We start from the raw sequence: 25,010 nt of genomic DNA on the forward strand, positions 1-25,010 counted from the left end.
TACGTATCATGATTACAAAAGATTGATTGTAATGTCCCTTTTTAGGTTTGAATATCAAAAAATTTAAGCTCGCGCTTCGCGCTCGCATTATTTGACTAGTGAGATACATGTCCGTTTATTGGCACTGTCCTTATAAAAATATCTCTATTAGGTCAGTATACCTGGCAACTGGGCGCGCTTCGCGAGCTCACTAGGCAGTTCCAAGTTTTTGCTGGTGCCCCCAATGCCGTGACCCACGGTACGCCACTGATTATAGTGATTTTATGACAGGAATAATTCTGACAGATCTGACTGCAATTTTGACAAACATAAATTATTGTTAAGTAAGGTTCGCATTCAATTTACAAAAAAAAAATGCTTAGAATGTCTAGTTTTTAGGTCGGAATATTACAAATTTTTGAGCTCGCATTATTTGATTGGTGAGTTATGTATCCTATTTATGAGTCACTAAATGCAGTCCAGAACAGCTTCCTTTTCTGGTCAGTAAAAATTTCAGCTTGTGTTTTGTGCTCGCGTTAATTTGTTTAGTAAGATGCACACCTTTTTCATGATTACAAAAACAGCTCGAAATATTTAAATTTCATTTCTTATTACATCTTATTACAACATCTCGCAAGGATGCCCTTTTAACAGTGATTAGCACCATAATTGACCCAAAATCGAGTTTTACAACTTCATTTTTTTTTCAAAACCACTTGCTCGCTATGCTTTCTATAGTGGGAAATTAAAGCCTAAATCAAAATATCTGTCTTATCAATTAGAAATCACTTAAAAAAGCTTTGCTGAACTGCACCAAAATTCTCATTTTGACTTATATTGTAAGTGCATTTTTGGCTTTGACCTCCCCCCCCAAAAAAAAAACATTCTGCCTCCCCCGTACCAGGTAGAGGAGAAAGACATATGTTGAGAATGGGCATGCCAGGATCACTCAGATCACCTTGGTAATGATTATTGCAATGTGAATCGCCTAGAACAATAATTAAATGTTTTTATGTCTCTACATGATCTATCATGAAATCATATTCATTTTAAATGTACAAGGGTAAAAAATTTTGCTCGCTCACACCTTTTATACATTTGGTCCTGTGTGTCATGTATGCCGCCTAAGCATTGTTGTCTATTTTTTTCCATATATTGTACAATTGAAATGCCTTGGCCTTGGCCTTGGCCTTGAGGTTTTCAGGCCTTGGCCTTGGCCTTGGGTTTCAATGCCTTGGCCTCAGCCTTGGTTTTTGAAGCCTTGGCCTTGGGTATTAAAGCCTTGGCCTTGGCCTTGGCCTTGGAGGTTTGAGCCTTGACTACAACACTGGTAGGGGGTGCTATTTTTTTTGTTCAGTAGAAAAGAACACTAGGCGCCCAAATCAGGTCCCCCCCCGGTGCAAAATACCACCCCAGGGATACGCTCCTGATAAAATAGATGTTTTACCCAAAATTTCTTCCAAACTGTGTTGTGACAAAAAAATAACCTTTTAACATGAAATACAATATTTATCATGATCATTTCTCATGTGCAGTATATATACCTCGCTGAAGGATGGGTTATATGACAAGCGAAAACAACAGAATACTTAAAGTGCTAATCGATACGATTAATTTCCAGTCCATAATACAGACTCCTTACGGAACCTATATTTCGAAACTTTTCAATATAAATGCATACATGTACCGAAAACATCTTGCATAAATATTATATTTAAATATTTGAATTCATCTATAAAGTATGAAACCCGAAATACTTGATTTTTTCCCTGTCACTAATCTAAACCTTCCGAATGAAAAAAGGTCACTCTATTTGCATGTTTTGACCGTCCATCTTAAAAAATTCCATTCCCGTACCATGGACCTTATGCCCATATATATACTGTATAAATAAATTGCAAAACACTTCAAGCTTTTTGGAAAAAAAAAGAATGATCTCATTTAGCCTTATGCGCAATGGCTTTTTGCAGCGGCGTAACCGGGGTTGGTGGCCGGGGGGGGGGGGCAAGATCCAAAAATTTCCCGGTCATATCATGCTAGGAACAGGCGTAAGGGTGTGAGGCGAAGATTTTGAGAGGACCAGACATTGCGTATCAGGCAGAATTTATCTTTAAAAAGCAAAGCGAGCTAGTAAAAATTTGGACATTTTTATACAAAAATCAAATTTTGTGATAGATTTTGACATGATACCCAGTGAATAATATTTGTAACACTTCTCTCTTTCCATTCCTTTTTTTGTAGTCGGTATACTACTGGGAACATGATTCTTTGCGGCAGTAGCGTAAAGAGTAAAAAAAAACGAGAGGCGCTGTATGCATAGGCGGTGGAAGTGGGGGGGGGGGACGGGGGACGTGCCCCTCCCCCTAATTTTGAGGTGGGGTACGACCCCCCTCTTCATTTTTAGTTGATAACCTTTTTTTTTTGCTTGTCAAGAGATTTTGGTTGATATAACCCTAATTTTTTTGGGTTAATTTATTTCCCATCATGCTATTACATTACATATAATAGGCCTATTTCGGAATGACTTGTTCTTTCTCAAAATAATGTTCTTTCGTTCCTTTTTCATTAAAAATATGTTTTCTTCTTTGGATTTTTTTTTCACTTTTCCTTTTCCTTTCCTCCTTTCATTTTCCCCTTTCCCATTCTTTCTCCCTCTCTATTCTTTTTTGGTCCCCGTTTTTTTTCCCGGTGAAATCCGCCAGGGGGCGCGCAGCTTACCCCCCTGCCCCCCGCCTGTTACGCCACTGCTTTTTTGCTGTTCTCTGTTACATCTTTCCCCTTGAATTCTAATGTTGTTCAATATTCCTATAGTAGCATGTCCAATTTGATTATGATTAACTTGGACTGCGGAATTGGTGGGGGGAGGGGGGTTGATGGCTCCACCCCCGTTTTTATCCCCAAAACAGTGTAAAAATGGAAAGATTCACATCTGATCGTGATTTTTGCATGGTCAGTCATCCACTTAAGATTTAATTATTTCCTTTCAACAAAATACTAGTAATATAATCGAAGTAACAGTATAAGTACATGTTTAAAATACAAACAGTTCAATGACATTTCATAACAAATATTGAAGATAAATTAATTGAACGGAAGGACTTGTCAAGAAAAACAAAGCTTAAAAGGCTACACTTAGTTGTAATAAATATGTTGTTTTTAAAAATTAGAGTAAAAAGTTAGAGTATTAATGTTCTTTGTTTATGATTTCTCGTTTATAACAACAACTCACGAGTTACTACTCTTAAAGTGACAAAACGTGTCAATGGATTTTCTTGTAAAAGTAGGAAAGAATCTATGACGAAGAGAGTATGTTCAATATATTTAGCAGATTATGAATACCGCCATCTACGGTTACCTTGGTATCCGTATGTTCATCAAACACCACTAATAGTTCTTGTGTAATCAGGATAGAGAAATTGATTATTATAAAAGTAATGCTGCACATAATTATTCTCCTATGAACAAGAGTTGGGACGATAAATGAATGAGAATCATTATTTTGATCCTTTCAGGATTTTATGAGGACATTTAAAGTTGCCCGCTATAGTATTAACTCCCCACTATATCATAAAGACTTGGTCACACCGCCCGAGCGTTGTTGGAGCGGTCGTGGAGCGGGAGTGAGAGAGGGTCGAATTTCGACAACACTCGTCACCGCTCACAGAATTGGGGAAAAAATCGAAAACATGGGCGTTGCCTTAGCGTAGCTTTAGCGTTGGTTTAACGGTGGCGAGTGGTCGAGGTGTGACCGCCCGAGCGTTGTTGGAGCGGTCGCGGAGCGGAGAGAAAAAAATCATCACCGCTCGCTACAGTTCACCACCGTTTAACCAAAGTTGGCCTCTGTTAAGGCAACACCGAATTCCCTCCTGCCGCTCCGAAAGTTTTGAGCTGCTCAAAATATTGCGAGCGGTGAGGAGCGGGCAATTCTTCGCTCCAGCAAAGTTGACTACCGCTCTAACAGCGCCCAGTCAAAGTTTGGCACCGCTAGGCGAAAGTTCGTGAACGCTTGGGTCCGCTAGGCCAACGCAGAAATCTTGAACGCTGGACAACCGCTGCTTTGCCAGCGTTGCCCTGCCGGTGATTAAACGGTTCACAAACTTTGGTGGAGCGGTTGTAAGCGTTTTCCGAGCAGACACGGGATTGCTGGAACGGTGCTGGGCGTTAAAGTAGCGATCCATTGCTGTGATGAACCTTGGTTTAGCGTTGGTATGTAGGTGTCGGAGCGGTACCAGAGTAATTATTGTGGCGAGTACAATGAGTAGCTGCATAAATAGTACACTCTCTTTGTCATCAAGATCATAGTGTCAAACCCCGTCGAGCCGACGCCCGCATGCGCAGACTTCCACTCTATCAACGTTCGAGTCGCCGCTAAACCAACGCTCGCGACCGCTCGCCACCGTTAAACCGACGCTAACGCTACGCTGGCTTCAGCGGTGCACCGCTAAGGCAACGCCCATGTTTTCGATTTTTTTCCCCAATCTTGTGAGCGGTGACGAGCGTTGTCGAAATTCGACCATCTCTCCCTACCGCTCCACGACCGCTCCAACAACGCTCGGGCGGTGTGACCAGGCCTTAACGGGCTGTTGTGGCTGGTCACACCGCCCGAGCGTTGTTGGAGCGGTCGTGGAGTGGTAGGGAGAGAGGGTCGAATTTCGCTCACAAAATTGGGGAGAAAATCGAAAAGAAAATTTGTAAACAAAATAAAAACAATCGAAATCGAAAATGGTGAACGGTTGCGAGCGATGATGATTTTTTCTCTCTGCTCCACGACCGCTCCAAAAACGCTCGGGCGGTGTGACCAGGCCTTACAAAAACCGAAAACAAAGTTCAATTTAGTTCAATTCAATTCAACGTTTATCAAAAAACAAGAGTCGCAGTCATGGATGAATTGATCATTTATACAAAATACAAGCAATTGATAGACTCATTACATATTTCAAACATTAAAAAACAGTAACATTTGTAAATACAGGGATACAAAATATATATTCAATTCAATTCAAGTAAAAAAAAATATTTTTTTCCATTTCATCAAATATTTTTTTTTTCTTGTAAACATAAGTTCAGACATAAATCAATTTGTTATAAAAAAAAACATGAATATGTATATGTTATATGAAAATAATAATAATAATAATAACAACACTTATTTACCCAGGGTAGCCACTCTCAGCTGTAAGCTATTCTTCCAGCGGGCCCTGCATATGTTGTTATTACCCTTAGTTCATTTTAATTCAACGTTTATCAAAAAAAACAAGAGTCACAGTCAAGGATGAATTGATCATTTATACAAAATACAAGCAACTGATAGACCCATTACATATTTCAAACATTAAAAAACAGTAACTACAGGGATACAAAATATATATTCAATTCAATTCAAATAAAAAATATATATTTTCTTCCATTTCATCACATATTTTTTCTTGTAAACATAAGTTCATACATAAATCAAAAATGAATATACATATTTAGATATAATGAGGAAGTGGTAAAATAAAGAGGAACAATTAAAAAACTAAGGAAGCTGTTAAAGATATGGATATCAAATGAAAGTATTGCTTTCCTCATTCATTAAGAAATTAATATTGCAAGTAGACATGTTATGGTATTGCTTTCAAAGGGGTAATGGGTTCTTTGATTGGGCATGTCTTTACTCAGGAGATCTATGAAAATTGGGCTATTGCAGAATCGATTAGTTTTACATTTGTCATGTTTGTATTGCTGATATCTAGGAGTATTCAGAGATTGATGGTGTTTGTTGGAGGAGGTAGCACACATGAAATGTTGGATGTTTAGTTAGAGACGTTGCATAATCCAGAGTTTCTCCATTCTTGAGGAATTTTACAAGACAGGCAAGCACTTGCATAATCAGTGTAGTTTGTGCCCAACTTGCTCTGAATTTTTTACATGCTTTATTGTAAGCCCACCATTAAAAAATGGGGTGCAGCAGGCGCGGATCCAGGGGTGGAGGGGGGGGGGGTGGCACGTGCCCCCTCTCTGTTACATTTTTAATGACCTCCATTATGTAGGTCCCATTTTATATAAATTGAATTGAACCATTACAACCAAGAATTTTAGAATATTGAAGTTTTTGAGGTGAGTTATCAATATAAAAGGCCGGCTCAGCAGGAAGATATCTTGAGAATGTCATAGTTTCAGTGAAAAATATTTTGAAGGGTTCAGCTTCACGTGGTTTATGTAGGACCACTGATCCAGATTGTATATTGTGTAGATTGTAGTTAGTCAGAGGGGTCATTATTCTTCATGACATTCTAACAAGGTAAGATCGTCTACATAATTATCTATAGCAATCGACTGATAATTATGTTATCACAAGCATCGTTGACCATAATCAGGAAGAGGATAGGACCTAATTTAGTTCCTTGGGGTACGCCAGCGTGATTGTGTGAGTGATTAGACAAAGTGCCTTGGTACACATTGTTGACGATTTAAAAAAAAAATAATAATCGATTCAATGATGCAAGGTCGTACATTGAGTTTGATCCACATTCTACTGATGATATTATGATCCTTGCAGCCAATCAAAAGCTTTGGGGAAGTCACTACACACAACCGTGGATATAGACTCTTTGGCCCGTATTCTGAAGTCAGTTTTAACTTAAACCATGGTCTTAAACTCTGTGCTAAAATTAAGCCAAATGTGTCAAAACTTTTATGAAGTTGTATGTTTCTTATGTTTGCTGTGCACTTTCCTGATTTATCGATGGTGAAGACAATCATGTACATGTATTTAATTACGAATGATTTGAGAGCCAAATGAGCTGAAATATATGATATCTCTAATGTTAGTGATTTATGTAACAATTGGCCATCCATACTCAAACCACAATTTTGAACCTGAGTTTAAGTTAAACCAGACTTCAGAATACGGGCCTTGCTTTTTTCGCAATTTTCATACATTTTATGAAGCAAGCTCACTGCTATATAATGAGTGGTCGAAAAACCGGTGCGGTTTCCGAATTGCCGTTAGTCAATTTTGTCAGTAATATCTTCAAGAAGCCATTTGGCTATAAAACATTCTGCAATTTAAGCAAATTGACTTGTTATTAATGCGATTGGTCTGAGAATGTTAAAGGTTAAGTCCAACCCAGAAAATTTTGCTTGGAATCAATAGACATGATAGAGAAAAATCTTACCAGCATAACTCTGAAAATTTCATCAAAGTCGGATGTAATATAAGAAAGTTATGACATTTTAAAGTTTCACTTATTTGATCTTTTTTCCGTTGTTTTGGTACTATTTATAATTCATTTATCTCAATCAATTCAAATCAATTTAGTCAAATTCCATTCGATAAAAACACAAAATACAATATCAGAGAAATACATAATTGGTAACAGCCACTGCGTGAGCGAATTTTAAATAATGACCAGAAAGATTTATATTAGTGACTAATATTTTTGGGAGCTAACAGTGACTGGATGAGAAAATGTTCAAACTTTGAAGAATGCAAATTGCATATTTGGGCACTTCAAAGCTTGAATAGCATACGACACCATTTAATACGACGATGCTCCGAATGTTCCACTTTCAAGATACGATTGTATAACATGTATAATCAACTGGTGTTCTCACTCGCATTGCAAAAAAGTATAAGATCAATGAGATACATAATCTTCTCATTGAAATTAAAGATAAAAGTGCTACAAAAACGTCAGTCTTTATACAGGGCTACCCCACTACATTGCAAAAACACCGATGTTGATTTAACACCAGCCCGGAATCTATATAATATGTTCAAACCAGATAAGTGTTAAACAATACCAGTTTCGTTTTAGTCTCAAACCAAAAAGTTAATTATACAACACCAATTAGTATCAAAACAGCATCAGTTTGATTCCAAACTGGTGTTGTTTCAATACTTCTCTGGTGTGGACTTATATAGATTCCGGGCTGGTGTTAAATTTACACCGGGGTTTTTGCAGTGTATGTTTTTTTTTTTTCGGGCAGCCGAAATGTCATATAAGCATTGGCGGAAATCTGTCCATAAAGGTAGGGGGACCAGGGGCTGGAAAATTTGACAAGCAAAAAAAGAAAAAAAAAATGATTTCACCAAAAATGTAAGGTCACTCAGTCCAAAATACATGTATTTTTTCGAGTATGAATGATGTATTATTTTTTTCTCCATCATAAAAGACCAAAAATAATAAGGGGGACATTTGATATTGTGTCCCCCTACTATTTTGTGGTAGGGGGACGCGTCCCCCCTGTCCCTGTCTGCACTGGACAACACTTGAGCAACCCTCATGCACCCCATCTTCCCAGGACCATGCTTTTTATGGCCATCCATTTACCATTTATCTTGTTTGCTCAATTGTGTGGTGTTATGAAGATAAGAACTTTCCATCTTTGGAGACCTCTACACCACTCTTCGTTTTATCAGAACTGTGTTCTATCATGGGACGTAATAGCTCCATGATTATTGGGTGGCAATTGGCAACATTGACATGTCAAGAGTTGAAGGTGTATTAAGTTATTATAGGGGATCTCAGGGTGTTATACAGGAAGTAAAGTGTGACCTATTCGCACTTAAATACTCAGTTTCGCGCGGTGTAATTTACATCATCGCATTGGTCAAATCAGCATTGTCATAATTATGTGCGTCAGCATAAAAGCATGATCTAAGTCATACTTAACTCTATGTGAAAGAAATTCCGAGTTTCGTAATCATTACATATTTTTTCTACTAATTCATAGACGCGATTGTGTAAAACCTGAAAACCCCGCCAGCAATTAACAAATAATTCAAATTTTTGTTGTGATTTATTACCAAAAATGGGGTCTGTCGAAAATTATCCGCTCTGAATTCAGCACATTTACGCATAATTACGAGAAAATTACTACCTTGACTAAAATATCTTGATCTAAAAGAGCACTTACAGGTTCCACACTACTGTATTTGTTAAAGAATGCGTTTTCAGATCGTTTAAGTACGTGTTTAGGGTACTTTTTGAAACCCTATGGACACGCCTGATATACATTGCATGCATCCCATAAAAAACCAAACCGTATTTCATTGCATTTTTTCAGTTTTTATGATGTGATCATAAATTTTCTTTATGAGATGTACATGAATGAGGCTAATAATAACCTTCATGATGCTCTCATGACTGAGAAAGAACAATATTGGAATATATGGTGCTGCAAAATTTTAATGTGCACGAGCAAATAATGATATTGATTTTTTGCTTTTGCTGCAATATTTTCGGAAAAACAAAGTTCATATTTTGACAAATCATCTTTACTTCGTTCATAGTTATGAGACCTTATTCGTAATGTACGGTCGATAAAAAGTTCACGAAAACATGCTCAATTTCGACGGATTGTTGAAAATGGTGAATGGTGAATGCACATATATAGTGAGTGTGATCTTGCAGTTATTTTCTAACTTGTAAAAAGCTGCTTGAAACTTGGATGAGACAAGGGCTGTGGAATGTTGCATGCGGTGTTGCCCACTTAAAAACCGGGCTTAAAAAACAACCTTTCGAGTCATAAAGGGCTCCCTCACTTGTAAATAGTGATGTGTCTCTTTTCTGCTTCGCCTGGCCCTTCAAACATTAATCCGACACCCCTGTGAAATGTAGCGACGAATGAAATTATTGAGAGAAGTTTGAGATACAAAATTATCAAAATTTATATCATAGCTGAACCCATACAACCAAGGTTTTCCTTCCCCGACACGAAGCATTCACCTTTTGACCCATGCATGTTTTGTTGGGATGCGAAATGCTTCTTTTTTCAACGATCAGTCGAATAGAAAGATACTGAGCATATTTTGATGCAACTTTTTCTCAACCATTCGTACCTTTATTTCGCGCATAAGGTCTCAGAAAGATGAGATGAATATTCAAGATATAAACTGTGTTTTCCGAATAGATGGCGACAAAAGCAAGAACAAAAATCAATCAAAATCGTTATTTCCTCGTGCAAATGAAAACTTGGTATCACCAGTTTCCATTATTCTAACTCATTCATGCGTTTATGAAAGTTGAAATTGGCTTCAGATTAAAGAAGAGAAGCATATCTTTACATTTGTGTACATTTCATGAAGGAATTTTATATACATGATGCAAAAAAACTGCATTGAATTACGGTTTCGTTTTTTTTTTCTGGGACGCACTGTACAATGAAAGTAGCCTTTCGTAGCGCCGCGCCTGCACGCGCATAGTTTTTTTTTTAAATGACCCCGGGAAAATGGCATACTGATATATTCGTATGTAGTCCGGCATATAGTACCACCGACCATTATTGTTATCAATATCATCTTAAGTGAAGGAAATCCCAAATGAAGACACTCAAGTTACCACTGACAAAGATAGGATATCCCTGATTAACCAGCAACAATCTCTTATAGACTGGATGCGCACACTGAATACATAGAGCTACAGCTCTATGCTGAAACGAACACAGCGGTTCAGTAATTCAAATTTCCTCTTCATACGTGGTTTTCGCTGCCTCGGCGTATAGTAACTATGTTGTATTGTATGATACTCGACCCAATGAACGAACATGACGGCCAGCTCTGTTTTTCTGCTTCTTCTTGCATTTATCATGCAATGTAGATTGTCGTATGAAGCTCGTATCTTACTAACGACAGGAGCAAATTTCGGCAGTCACTTTTCAGTATTTTCTAATGTGGGACACGCCCTTGTTGACAGAGGACACACCGTTACGGCTCTAATAAGCGACGCCTTCGATAGCGCGAACGATCAGCGGCTGGTGAACTTGAAAGTGGATGTATATTATGATGGCAATAGAGAAACTACCCGTGAATATACGGACGCATATACTAAGCATCTTATGGGAAAGAAATCGTCTGGCTTTACCAACCTATTTCACTGGATACCTCCAAATCTTTATTCCGCCATCGACAGTTGCAAAGACATGATCAATCATTTTGAAAACAGAAAACATCACTATGATCTAATATTACTTGACGGACATAGTTCATGTTCGATCTTTCTTGCTTGTCGACTAACAGTTCCCTATGTTATTCTTATACCGAGTGGCATAAAACCAAGTCTAGCTCGACGTCATGGGATTCCTGATACAACGACATACTATCCAGAAATGTCAACAGGTTTATCAAATCGAATGACTTTCTTACAGCGTGTCTCGAACACGATCAGCGGGATCTTAGCTGATCTACTGTCATTTGTCGAGTACGACGCTTTACATTTCTTTTTGAGTATGCGATACAATATCACAAAACCTGATCGCAACCTTGTGTCGAATGCTCAGCTTATTCTTGTGAACTCAGATTTCTCTGTGGATTATCCCTTTCCCTTACATCCTAATGTTATTACAGTCGGGGGACTTACGACTCGACCACATCAGCCACTTAGTGAGGTAAGATCTTTATCTCCAGTAGCAGCGAATAAATGATTATAACCTTATACCTAATAAACCAATGAAATAATGAAAAGAAATATACATTGAACGAAATAGGGTTGATAAAATAATTTTTGTTTTATTTCTCTTGGTTACCCAATTACAACCACTTGCTCAAATCCGAGCAGTTTAGCCTATTATTATTCAGCCTATTCATTATGGTTTCACCCCCGCTTGAATAGTTGTCATTCCTTTCTATGTTGTGCCAAATTTCTTTCATTTAATCCTTATTCAAGAGGAGGCTAAGGAAAAGCTTACAAATGTGTAAGGGAAATTTAATTGTACATTATGTATACACTGTATATTGGATTAGCCTAATTTTCACGGGGAAACCGATCCGGCCCAGTGAATGATTAAAATAGCATGAAATAAACGATATGCCCACGCCCCTATCGATTGGTGTCATTAGTGTACAAAAAGTGTAAAAGTTGCCAAATTTTACGGTAAACCGTAAAATTTCCGATGGAAAGTTGCGCAGCAAGTTTAATTCAATTTATTTTATTCAACCAATATAAAATATAGATCGATCACAAAATGCCTGTAACCAGCCGCAATGCACTGACTGCTCCATTTCTTGCAATTTTCTTTTACTGACATTGCTATTGTATAAAGCATTTAACCACTCATGCATGACTGTTCACACGAAAATGTCATGTCATACTGGAAGAGGAATATTGTCTGGTCATGTTGACATACAATAATTTGCCTTTAATCAAATATCTATATGGAATATTTGAACTTTTATAAGTGTCCAAGAACTTTTTTTGCTGAGTGTATAACAAAATGGTTAGGACCAAAAAATAAGCCGAAGCTTGTAAAATATTGGCCCTTACAAGTTGCCAGGAATTAACCGTCAAAATGAAATACATTAAATAAAGCATGTTCAACTATTGCATTTATGTTGTTCCCATTAGAACTGATGGAAGTTTATCCCACATGATTTATAGTACTTCTATAAACTAGTATACCTTGTATCACATAATAGTCTTCTTATTCCAGAATGACCCGACATAAAAATCAATCTGCTTTTATGTGCATCCTATTCACTTTTTAAACAGAACTGTCTTATATTATCATTATGGCTCAATTCTGATGGTTTGTTCACGTCTTTTTGTAAATCAGGATTTTGTATATTGAAGTACACATTCAGTCATTTCATTCAGTTTACTACACTGTAAAAACTGTGGTGTTAAAACTGACACAATTTGTGTTGTTAGAGGACCACACCCTGAGGTGTTAAAATTACACCCTAAAAATTGAACATAACACCAAAGAGTGTAAAGGTAACAACCAAAGGTGTTGTAATAATACTTATAGGTGTAAAACTAACACCACCAATTTAACACCGGTGTAAAATAAGTAGTGTGGTCCTCTATGTACACCGGTTAACACCACAGTTTTTGCTGTGTACAAGTCACAAAACCCAAAATATGAATATATAAGAGGTCCAGTGATCAATGATATAGAAATATACATAATAGTAATTACTTGAAGATTGACAGTGCTGGAGTGCGAGAGGATAAGAACAAAATTTAATGAAAGTCGTAGAAAAAAAACATGTGAAATACTTGGCTATCTAATAGATAAAAACACATCAACAAAAAGAATATCCCCTAACATATCAGGGACAAAATTTTATTGTGTGTGTGTGTGTTTGAGTTTTGTCAGACGTGTATCAATCAGAAATGATTATTTTCGTCTGGACCGACCTTTAACGTCACCATCCGAAAGACGTGACCAGGGCACGAACCTCGAACCTCTGCATCGATTTGTAACTTCCCCACAGCTTGGATTACAGGCGCACGCCACAACGCCCATTTTATTGCAAATAGATATTGAATATAATATGATCCCGTGATATAATATTATTAGTTTATGTATATATCTTTACTATATCATTGTTGTCATGGTAATCATTATCTTCACCACCACCATCATCAGTATTTCATAGCAAATTTATCATAGTCGTCATATAACCAATACTATTATCATCATCGTCGTCGTCATCATCACCATCACTCATCTTCATCATCGATCATGGTACTGGCATTATAATCCATTGTTATCAGTATTCGTATCCCTTATCTTTTACTGTTATCAATTATTGTCATTTTTGCTGTTAAAAATATTGCTTAAAAGGTTAGGGACTGAGGTTCAAAAATGTATTTTTGAAATATTGAAAACATGGGTGGGTTTTGTGTGTATGGAGATGGAACATGATGATATCCATGGTAATCAGAACACTCTGAAATAGTGAATGGTACATTATGATCGTAATCATTAATACTACCAGCTAAGTTTCTACACTTACGTAATGTCCTATAGGGGCGAAACTCTGTCTCTCATGTACACCATAAAATGATGAGTAAAGCATGACACAGACTGTTCAGATTCAGAACTTACAATTGCACGCAGAATTATGTATTTTTGCAAAACAAATCTTTCTCTTGCAAAACATAGGTTCAGCATCAACAAAATTATGTCAAATTCAAGAAAAGACAAAGGTCTTAAGTTAGAATTGGGAATTGTGTTCATTCACTAATGAAGTGACATATTTTGACGATTGAACAAAATCATTCTGCTTAAAATATTTGATGATTCAAGATCTTTTTTTTGGTCAATGTATATTATACAAAGAAATTTGTTTTCCAATGGCTGAAAATACATATATTAACAATATTAAAAATTGTACATACATGTAAACAAATGAAAGTATTAATAACCTTCTGCAATTGTGTAAAATTGGGAGTTGGAGGAAATTAATATATAAATTATATATACATATATATATATATTGTAAAGAAATTGATGAAGAGAACAATGGTAGGCGTAGCTTAAATCAAGGTTCCCAGAGCTATCTACCCTTTGGAAAAATTGGTGATGCCGAAAAAATGTCTCTGCCGGGAATCGAACCCGGGCCCCCAGCTTTGAACGCCGGTGCCTTAACCACTAGACCACAGACACGGGTTAATGGTTAGGGCAAGCCAGATCCGATTGACCGTCAGATAGACAGATTTTCGACACTTTCCCAATTAAATTTTCCTTTGTCGGGTGTAGGTGAGTTTTTTTAACAATGACAGGGGTTCATTTCAGGGAATATTTGCCAAGAGTATCGTATTGGAAACAAAACGATACTCTTGGCAAATATTCCCTGAAATGAACCCCTAAACAAGTACAGGAATGTTTTATTGTTACGGGTCCTTCGGTCGTCGGCTTTACCTTATTTGGTTTAGTACGACCCCACCTTCTACACCTCGCGCAAATCGGGCTCTAAACACGAAGCGTTGGGGCAAAAAGGACATCCTTTATAAAACATTTGAATTTTGTTTTATCATCCCGACAATTTCGACCCTAAACACGTAATTTTCCTAGTGAAATAGATACCCTTTTTTCATTATTTTTGTGTTTTTGACACACTTATCACGTTGCGTACGTAACGTGCCCTATCGTGAAAAAAGACATCCTTTTTACGTGTTTTTTGGTCGCGCATGGTATCCACTCGTCAACGTAAGTGGCCCCCCGGGACCTCATCACATGTTCACAGTGTGGTAAACAATATGTAGGAAAAACAGAAACAATAATATACACACGCTTCAACAACACTCGATCAGAAATAAGAAACTACCACACCCCACAACACAAAACATTGCCGTACACAACACACTTCAATCTCCCAAACCACTCAGTAGAAAATGCAATGATAACCGGTATCGAACTCATCAACAACGAATCACACAACACTATCCTACATAGAGAATCATTCTGGATACACAAACTCAAAACACTTCACCCACACGGTATAAAAGTTGAGGAATAGAGAGGTCCTGTCCCAATTTACGACTTAAAATATTTACGATACTAAGTTATACTTTGATTCGCATCAAACCTATTTGGTATACGATAATGACAAGACATTGTTATCATCGATATTTTTATGAACATATATAAATATTCTTTATGAACATATATATATATTTTGTGAACATATTTTTTGTGAACATATATATTTCAATTAATGTACTGCATTACAATTTATAACCGTATCTGGTCATTTACTTGTATAAATTATAATTAGTCTTTATAATGTACCCTCTCGAATTTATCGGTGTGATAACAATGTATTGTTTAATACTCCACCCTGACCATATATACCTTTACCGTTTCACTTGAATGAACTTAAGTCACGCATTTTCTACATCACACCAGAAACCGAACGCACACTACACACCTCCGAGTAAGCTCGAAAGACCCCAAAGACCCAGGTAAAATTACCCCACATTAGATACATACATATTTATTTCTATATATTCGTCATGTTTGTACATCATATGTGTACATATGTACATATGTATGTATATATATATGTATTTATGTATATGTGTGCATCTATTTTGTATATGTATGTATATGTATTTGCATATATTGTATACGTAAAACGTCATTGTTACGTATTTTATCACATCAGTATTATATGTACATGTATATGTCCATCTGTTCCTCCCTCTGTACTATTGATTTTGTTTCGTTCATTTTTGTATAGAACCCATGAAGAAGGCCTAAGGCCGAAAGCTCGGGGATTAAAATTGTGGTCTATCAGCAGCAACGTCAATTCGTCTTGTAATTTTTCGCCTATATATATATATATATATACATACATATATTATCCTTTACATAAACACCTCTAACATTTCGTAGTGCATGTGTATGATAAAAGGTCTTTATGCTGCTATAACACCCCTTGTCCTATATGCGGGATATATAATCATCAAATTTCGACAACAATAAATGTAGAAGAAAAAGTAGATGATGGGCCCTTTTAGAAAAAATAGACAATCTCTCAACTCAGTTCTGTGCAGCAGTCTTTAGGAATGAAATGCGATAGTACCAGTAAAAGATTTTTCCAGGAATCATAACTTGCAAAGATCCTGCCTTATTCATTCATATTTTTGATCGACGAGATAATATTCATTAATTTGATATTCGATTCATAGTATTGCATTCGGTATTACTAATTTGAACATGCTACGGCAAATAAACTTTAAGTGTGAAATTTCCCCTTCAAACATAGCTACCGACGTTTATCAGTTTATGGCACAATATCATATTATTTATCATTAGGCTAGCAGGTACGACTGTGTATCCATGCCAATCTGACTGAAGCATAGAAAGCCAATGAATCACATTCCTGTATCATTACAAACCCAGCTAGTAACCAACGGGCATGGGAAGGTAAGGAAGGGCAAGGATGATAAAATCGCATTCCTGTAACATTACAAACCTCGGTTGAAAACCAATGGTAACTATTGAATTATTTACCATGCACTATTAATAGCTTTGTTTTTATATAGTTGCTGGGAGAGATATCAACATTAATGATCCATCATCATGTTCATTAGAGAATATTCTTGACCACTCTTGTTTATTTTATATGCAGCATGCACAGTAACTACAGTGCGTATCAAAAAAAAGTTTACACTTTGAAAAATCCCTGGGAATTAAAAAATATACAACATGTGGGTAATTTGTTCACATGAAATCTTGGGTTTGGGTCTCATCTATCCAATGAAAGTCAAAAATTTGACAGAATGGTACATTTGAATGAGAACTGTCCGTTTTTGTAAAGCTCGCAGAAATCTGTTTGCGCAGAAATGCTCGTTTTCACGCTGTGTCAAGGGAAAGGGCAAAATCAAACTTACCCTGCACAACATTATACTCATACATTTCCCTTGCACTTTTAGTCAACTGAAATAAAACGGATATATTCAAGCATTTTGTAGCTATTTTGCCACCTAAATTGAAATTTCAGAACTTAGTAAGCACAACCTTCACCCTTTTTGTGCCAGCTGCGGATCTGACGACATAACTGAATCTGAACAAAAGTTTATATGAGACATCTTCAGCATTTTTTCACTATGTTTATAGTCATTTAAAGTGGGTTTACAATTTTTTTTTATTTAATATTGTTCTCCACACCTTTTCCATGCTTGACAATGATTAACAAAATCAAGCATAAGCCATTTCATGTAATTTGTAAATCACAGCTTAGTGTAAAGCAAATATCGTCACGATGGCCTCGGTGCGTTGGGGAGTGGGATGGGGCGCAATGCACTCTTCGAAGAGTTCGGGCAAGTAAACAAGTTAAAAAAAGGGTAAAAGCTAACTTCAAATCCATTTTACTAGCTGAATTCCATGTGTTCTTCATGATTATCATCTAATTTTATTCGCTTAACTATTTCAAAGTTCTGCGCAAATATTTTTTCAGTGACTTTTCAAAAGTAAGTGTTGCTCACTCAAGCGGAAATATTTTTCGAGAGTTATATCGTCATTTGCTTAAATGGATCTGTACCAATGTTAAAACGTGGAAATATTTGCGGGATATGATAAATGTATGATTTTACACGATTTTTTCTAAGTGTAAACTTTTTTTTGATACGCACTGTATATCTGATGGTATATAAGGATAATTCTGTGAATGTATGTCATCCTCAGAGTGAAATGTAAACAGCTAAACCTAAACTGCATATCATTTTGAAAGCTGAGTTGATTGTCAAGATTTGTGACTTTCAAATTGGCATGACCAAGGTCAAGATTTTAAGGGAAACAAAGTATTCAGCAAATGTCATAATGTCAACGCACAATTAACTTAGGGTTTCTAGCGACTTGAACAAAATAATTATTTTTATTCCTGCTTGAATAAACAAGCGGTTGGAAGCACACTTTTTGTGTACCTTCAACTGCACATAGTTTGTACGTCCATCACAGTTTCACTTTTCTTCCTTTTAATATGTATTAGCAGCTTGTTTTATAGTTCTCTCTAATTGTTGAATCTTACTAGATAGATGGACAAAATTTTAAAAGGGGAGATTATACTGATATTAGTCGCTCATTAAACCGTAATCTAATTACCCATACAGAAAAGTTTAATATGTGAGATTTTTTATCGTAATAATTCTCCCAAGCTCATTTTGTTTTTATCGGGCTGCTCGCTTACTTTTTACCTTCACGTCTCATCCATTGAACCATTTTGCGATGCCCCGGCATGCGGTTATGGAATTACGCAACATTATGTTAGTCCAGAAATTGTTCAAAAACGTGATTTCATGTACAAAGTCAATGCAAAATGTAGATTTTCATCTGAAATTCATAAACGAGGCATTATGTTTGCTTTTACTGAGAAGAGTCATTCAATTTAATGCTATTTTCATGATTTTTGACCGAAATAATGTCACCGATGAGTTGTTTTTCGAAGAGAAAAAATAGAAATGATAAAGTAAAAAAACCCAAAGAATTACATTAGAAATTCACAAAACGATGAAATACATAATTATGAAACCGATTTGGGGACCGGATTTTTTTTTCAAGAAAAATTGTTAGGAATGCTATGACGAATATGCACACCACAAATTAGTGAGCTTTATTGATAGAATAACAACAAAGACAGTGGCGAACCGTGACCCGGAGGAGACAAAGCATTGGAGGGGCACTGTATTGTTCGTGAACAATGCTGTGCCCCTCCAATGCGTTGTCTCCTCTGGGTCACAGTCCGCCACTGAACAAAGAGTACGATTTCATGACTAAATTAGCATAATTTATTCATACAGAATATGAACTTATTGAGAAATACCACATGTGCAACAACATATATTATGCCATTGCACACCATCATAATTGAAGATGAATATCGATTCAAGGTTATCAAAATATATATATAGCCATGATTATAGAGAAATACAATAAATGTGATAAGTATAGAGAAAAAGGTAACCTAACGATAATTCTCTTTTGATCCAATTCCAGCTCATAGAGTGTAATAATGAATATTTAGGTTAAAGAATGATCATAATGCTCAACTTTCAATATGTTTTTTACATGGACATCCATCATGGACAAAATGTACGTCCAACCGTGTTCATCCGTCAGTATATCTCAAAATTTATGTGGAAACAAGGCCTGATTTGGGTATATCATTTGACATCTCCGTACACTCATATCTGAATTTGAAGAAAAGATCTGAAAAATTCACAGGAATTTTTTAACTGAATACGAGAATTTGGAAAAAGCAAATTCTCTGCATGTATACTTCTGATCGGAGGGTGTTTTTCCATTTTTCCAAGCCAGGGTGTTGCCCCAAAATTATGTGTGAATGTTTTCTTATCATGAATAATCAAGCGTCTATTGACCCGTATTATTTTAGCATGAATACATGATGAATATTATATGCGTGAGACTGAAATGAAAAAAGAAATGATGTAGAAGCACTCAAATTCAGAGTGATAATAAAATTATCATTATGGTAAACTCAATTGTTTAGATTTTGTAGATATTTTGTCAGGGATTAAAAAATTGACCGTGATCCTGAAGATCAAATCAAATTCTTATAAAGTAAGGTTAAAAGAAATAAAAACTTGTTGAATTGCCCCGACGTAATATATTATTTCCATTTTAATTAAATACGGCCAAAGCATTACTGAGCTGTGCCATTTGATTTGATTTTACCTTATTTTCATTTTAATAACCGAATTATATAGAATTATAATCTTTTTAACATATTTTAACAATAAGCAAACATTTCGCAAGGTAAATATTAACATACATGATACTATTCTCATTATACTTGGATTTTTTTCTTTAATTGTTGAAACATGTATATGAAATTAAATAATTACATATACGCATTTAATATTACAGTCAATTGAAATGTAGGAGACCGCCATCGTAATCTTTAACATGGTGGTTACAGGTCAAATTGCCGAAAATGAAAATTTCCCAGCGCGAGAAAATATTTCGCCATACATACTGGTCCATGTCAAATTGGATGTACATGAGGTGCATATATATACCGTATATAAATTCGAACAATGAACGATGCAATGAAATTTAACCCGTTGTGTGGGTTGGCATGCATGAGATAGCCACAAAGAAAATTCTGATGATGACTTTTTAGATGAATGCAATAATACAACAGGCATTAGAATTCTGACAATAAATGCGTTAGTCAGGAGTAGCCAGCCTTTGAAACCAGAATTTGCCATTTTGAAAAGATATGCTTGGCCATAAATTCCATATGCAGTTATGTTTCTTTGAATATGATGAAAGGGGTCATTCTAAAATCGAGATGGATTGAAATTCGCTGCTCCGATGATAATGAATGAAAATTACTCAACTATGATTATTTCTTACTACGTAATTATGTAACTTCCAGAATTAACCCACCTTGTATCTTTCCTGATATCAAGTACTACTAAATAATAAAATAATTGAATGTATAAGCCGTAAGCCTGAGGCAATTGCCAATTTATGATAAAGTAGTAATTGAATATGAATATCCACTTACGAACAACCGCCAAATTTGCAGTTATTATTAGCTATTCTATACTTTAAAATCTGCTGTGGAGGAAATCATATTGTTTGAAATATGTTTTTCATCGATCATAAAGTACAAATGCTTAGAATGTATGATTCAAATTTCAAAACAAATGGGATTTGTTCACAAGTAACTACATCACAAAATTAAAAAGAAAGTAAATATTGTTAATTTGATTATCCATTGGCATGGTTAGTGGGTTTTTGTCAAGCCATGCAGGATTATCGAAATTACCTGGACGCAATAGTCATGATAGTGGAACTACTTGCATGTGCTCATTTCTACGGTGCGTGTTTTGCCATAGGCAATTATCATTATAATCACAGTCCAAGATAAAAGTAAAGCATCGATAGTTTCAGTTTTAGGTAGCATTAACGATTCATATTTTAACATTACAGTGCTAGGATACTTCAAAAGGAGCTACATTCTTAATTCAACATGATTTTAACATCAATGTTATGTTTCAGTCTCGATTTTATGTAGGCCTACATTGTAATATGAAAAACATTGCAGATAAAAAACAGGTACATTCTAGTTGCAAAGATTTAAAATAAAAGCCAGAGATCTGGATTTATTTTCAATCCGTGAAATTTAGAGTGTTCATTTTGGAGAATAGATATGACATTGATGATTGATTCATATAATTTCTATACTCCATACATTTATTTCAAACAGGGCAAATTAAACGAGAAATGCATGATTCGGTTTAATTCATGCACTATTATTATTCCTTTTTATCATTAACCTCTTTAGGCTTATTAAGGAAATATGGGGAAATAGGAGGAAATAGTTTACATTTGTTTTGTTGGATGAGATGTAAGATATCAGGACTGATGAGAATTTAAAATTGTAAGGACATTTTTCATAAGTGATACGCTAAACCATTATGTTATCCGTACATGTTATATATCTCACAAACACCTAAACTAGACTTTGTAACGACGACTTTTTAAAAGAACTACATTTTAGGACATGATATAGCATACTTTGACGATCTCAAGGTTCACTGTTCATTTCATTTTTTTATTTTATTTTATTGGCTACATGAATTGAAATACTGTTGAGGTAATATTATTCACAGCACTTGCGTATCTATCGGAGCTTTTGGTCCATGGACCTCAATATTTTGTCAGATGCGAAATGCACAAAAGAGATAGTAAACAGTTAATAAATTGCAAATCAAATGTTGAAATGGAGATTAGAAGTATCCTTAAACTTGAGCTGATATGCTTCAGCTGCATCAAAGAGAAGAAATCCCCTGCCCGTACTTGTAAGAAGATGTGTATATGGCATGATGTGTGTTGCTTGAAACACTGGCATATCGACCCTCTTTCTCAAGTTCACTGATGCACTCACTCACGCACACACACACACACCCTCACACACACATACTTCCGTTTCCTCACCCTCCGCTCGTGACTAGGATATTTTTTGAGCTAAAGATGTCAACGAACTATTTGAACGTGCGATTAGCCTTTTCTCAGTCAGAAGTTTTTTTTAATCACATCCTCCATTCATGCTAATGGTGCAGTGTGCACAATATCTTGTGAATATCATCCAGCTACTTAGCGGGTTGTACAGGTGCCTCTAGGATGCCTTCCACAATAAAGCTGAATTTAAATGATTGAAAAAATATTTTATGTCCGTTTTCTAATATTAGATGATTATAGAAATATTATGGTTTGTTAATATATATGTTTACATTGAGATGTAAGCATCAACCAGGGAAAAAAAGAATATACGGATAATGATCAAGAACATGAACAACAAAAATCATAGTAATAATGTTAATTAGTAATAATAATGATAATAGTAATGTGAAAATAATGATAATATGACGAAGAAGAATAACGATAGTTATATAAAAATAGTTTTCCATTCAATTTATTTATTGATATTTGTTATAAAAGAAACCCCACAGAATTGTTCTGTGATTCTTGATACAAAATCGCGCAGAAGATTAAAGTTAATTGTATTTAGAATACAAATTGTTTAAGAATTACTTAAGAAAATAAATTCCAAATAGTATATTAGAAAGATATACCATCCGACAACTTGTGGGTTTAAAACAAACTTTGCTCGCCTGCTCGAGCACCCATAGTATGGTTGTCACCACTGGCTTACGAATGGGGGAGGGGCTTGGGAGCTTGTACCCCCCCCCCCCCGACAAAAGTTTCATGACCAAGAAAAGGAGGAGGGGGGAAAAGAAAGAATGTGAATGAGTTGAATGTAATTATTTTTTCCCTAAATTTTTATGTCAAAATCCATCCGCCATATCTGATCCCCTAACAAAATTGGGCTTATTACGCCACTACAAGCTGCTTGTAACCTTAATGTTGCACGCAGCACACCAACAATACATGTAGAAGTGAGTTACTAAGAATCACAAAGTCATGGGAGAAGAAAGCATGGATATCAAAATCTATACAGTTTTATGAATGCTGAAAGGGGGTAGTCGACCTGACCTAATGAGGGCCTCTCAAAAACCACTAAGAACAAACCACCACTGGTGCCATGAGCTTAATTACAACAGGAAGACAAATTATATTCATTTAGTTTCAGTTTTCAGTTTCAGTTTTATTTTTTTCTCATTTCCAACAAAACAGTAGAAAAAAATCCATCATAAATACAGTTATAACAATTGTAATTTAATAAAGAAACATGTAACACAATATATATATATATTCAACTTTGTAACACAATATATATATAAATTCATCTATTAAAATTATACATTTGAAACTTAATATGGATTATCGAATATTTGTGGCTTAAAATAACTTGCTGGAAATGGAGAGGTCCACTGTTGTAAATCGTGGACCAAATTATTCATTAATATTAGATTACATAATTAAGATAATGATAGTGGCCAAAAGAAGGAAGAAATTGTGAAATAAACAATAACACGACGTATGAAATGAGTAATGTACGAAGAATAACAAGGTGAAACGATGAGAAGAACATATATTCATGTGGACTAAAATGGGAAAATGTTTCACAGGTGATGTATAACGAGTATGAAGCAAACGCGCAAAGGAAACGGATCAAAGTGTATGCCTTGTTGAGAAGTAATCCATTCGAAAATATTTTAATTTGATATTGCTGATTGACAAAAATGTATAAATAAATATGATTTACCACATAACACTGATTATGTAAAGGTTACCTACTGAACTTCCTTTGCACAAATTAGGACAAAATATTGATGACTTTGGAACTGTTTTTTTTTGCTGGCGGAAGAATAGGGCTACCTTATTGTGTCGGTTGATGAATTTGATCTCGTGAGATGTCTTAATAAATCAGCTGGGTAAGGTACCCTATTCTGGTCTGATTAGGAATGTCTGATTTTGTCCTATCCATTGGAAGTAAACATTTAATCTTCTAATTTCAACTTTACTTTTTGTGCATTAATTTTTTTTAACAGTGCTATTTAAGACACGAGTTTATGGGAGATGTTGTACGCGCGTTATTCCCTGATAGATTCCGACCCCCCCCCACCACCAGTATACCCGCTCCCGTCAAGAACTAGCTAATTGTCAGGGTGACCCTTCTAATGAAAGCTGCTCAGTAGCTGACTCATCTCAAATGGACCGCCGCATCCAAAATTCAAGGCACATTGAAATATAGTGAAACAATTACCCCCAAATTTCTCGCTTGGACGATTATAAAAAGATGTGTGACATTTTATTTGCTAATCATTCAAATTTATTGCTCCTACATTTAAAATCAAAGGACAGCGCTTTCAACTCGAATTCTGTAAAAAAAAAAAAAACGAGTGTCGCCTTTCTCATCCAAATTATAATATTTTGTTTATAGTAGTAGAGAGGCCTTGATATTTTATTTACAAATCAATCAAATTTTTTGCTCCTACTATTAGTATTAAAGGACAGCGCTTTTAACTCAAATTTTTACAAAATTCGAGTCCTGCCTTTCTTATCCGAATTATAATATTTTGTTAATAGTAGTAGATAGGCCTTGACGTTCTATTTACAAAATCAATCAAATGTATTACTCCTGCTATTAGTGTTTTTAACTCGAATTTTGTAAAAGTTCCAGTCTCGTCTTTCTCATCCGATTTCTTCAACTTTGTTGAGAGTAGTATATATACACCTTGACATTTTTTTTACAAAGCAATCAAAATTATTTTCCTACTAATAAGTGTAACGTGTATCTACCGATTTTTGTTTAAGGCATTATAGAGCCTTTTTATTTTTTTAATTAAATTTATTCATAATGTTTTTAGGCATACTTT

General features: G+C 35.6%; 1 protein-coding gene across 1 annotated transcript in view; it reads left to right on the forward strand.

Moving 5' to 3' along the window:
• Positions 1 to 10,252: 10,252 nt before the first annotated feature.
• Positions 10,253 to 25,010, forward strand: part of LOC121414883 (UDP-glucuronosyltransferase 2C1-like) — a 31,787-nt gene continuing 17,029 nt past the window's right edge. Inside the window, exon 1 of the mRNA XM_041607936.1 lies at positions 10,253 to 11,352. Coding sequence (XP_041463870.1) covers positions 10,513 to 11,352 — 840 coding nt within the window. The 5' untranslated portion in view covers positions 10,253 to 10,512. The remainder of the gene's footprint in view (positions 11,353 to 25,010) is intronic.

Source organism: Lytechinus variegatus, chromosome 1 (genome assembly GCF_018143015.1).
Source record: "Lytechinus variegatus isolate NC3 chromosome 1, Lvar_3.0, whole genome shotgun sequence".
NCBI classification, from domain to species: domain Eukaryota; kingdom Metazoa; phylum Echinodermata; class Echinoidea; order Temnopleuroida; family Toxopneustidae; genus Lytechinus; species Lytechinus variegatus.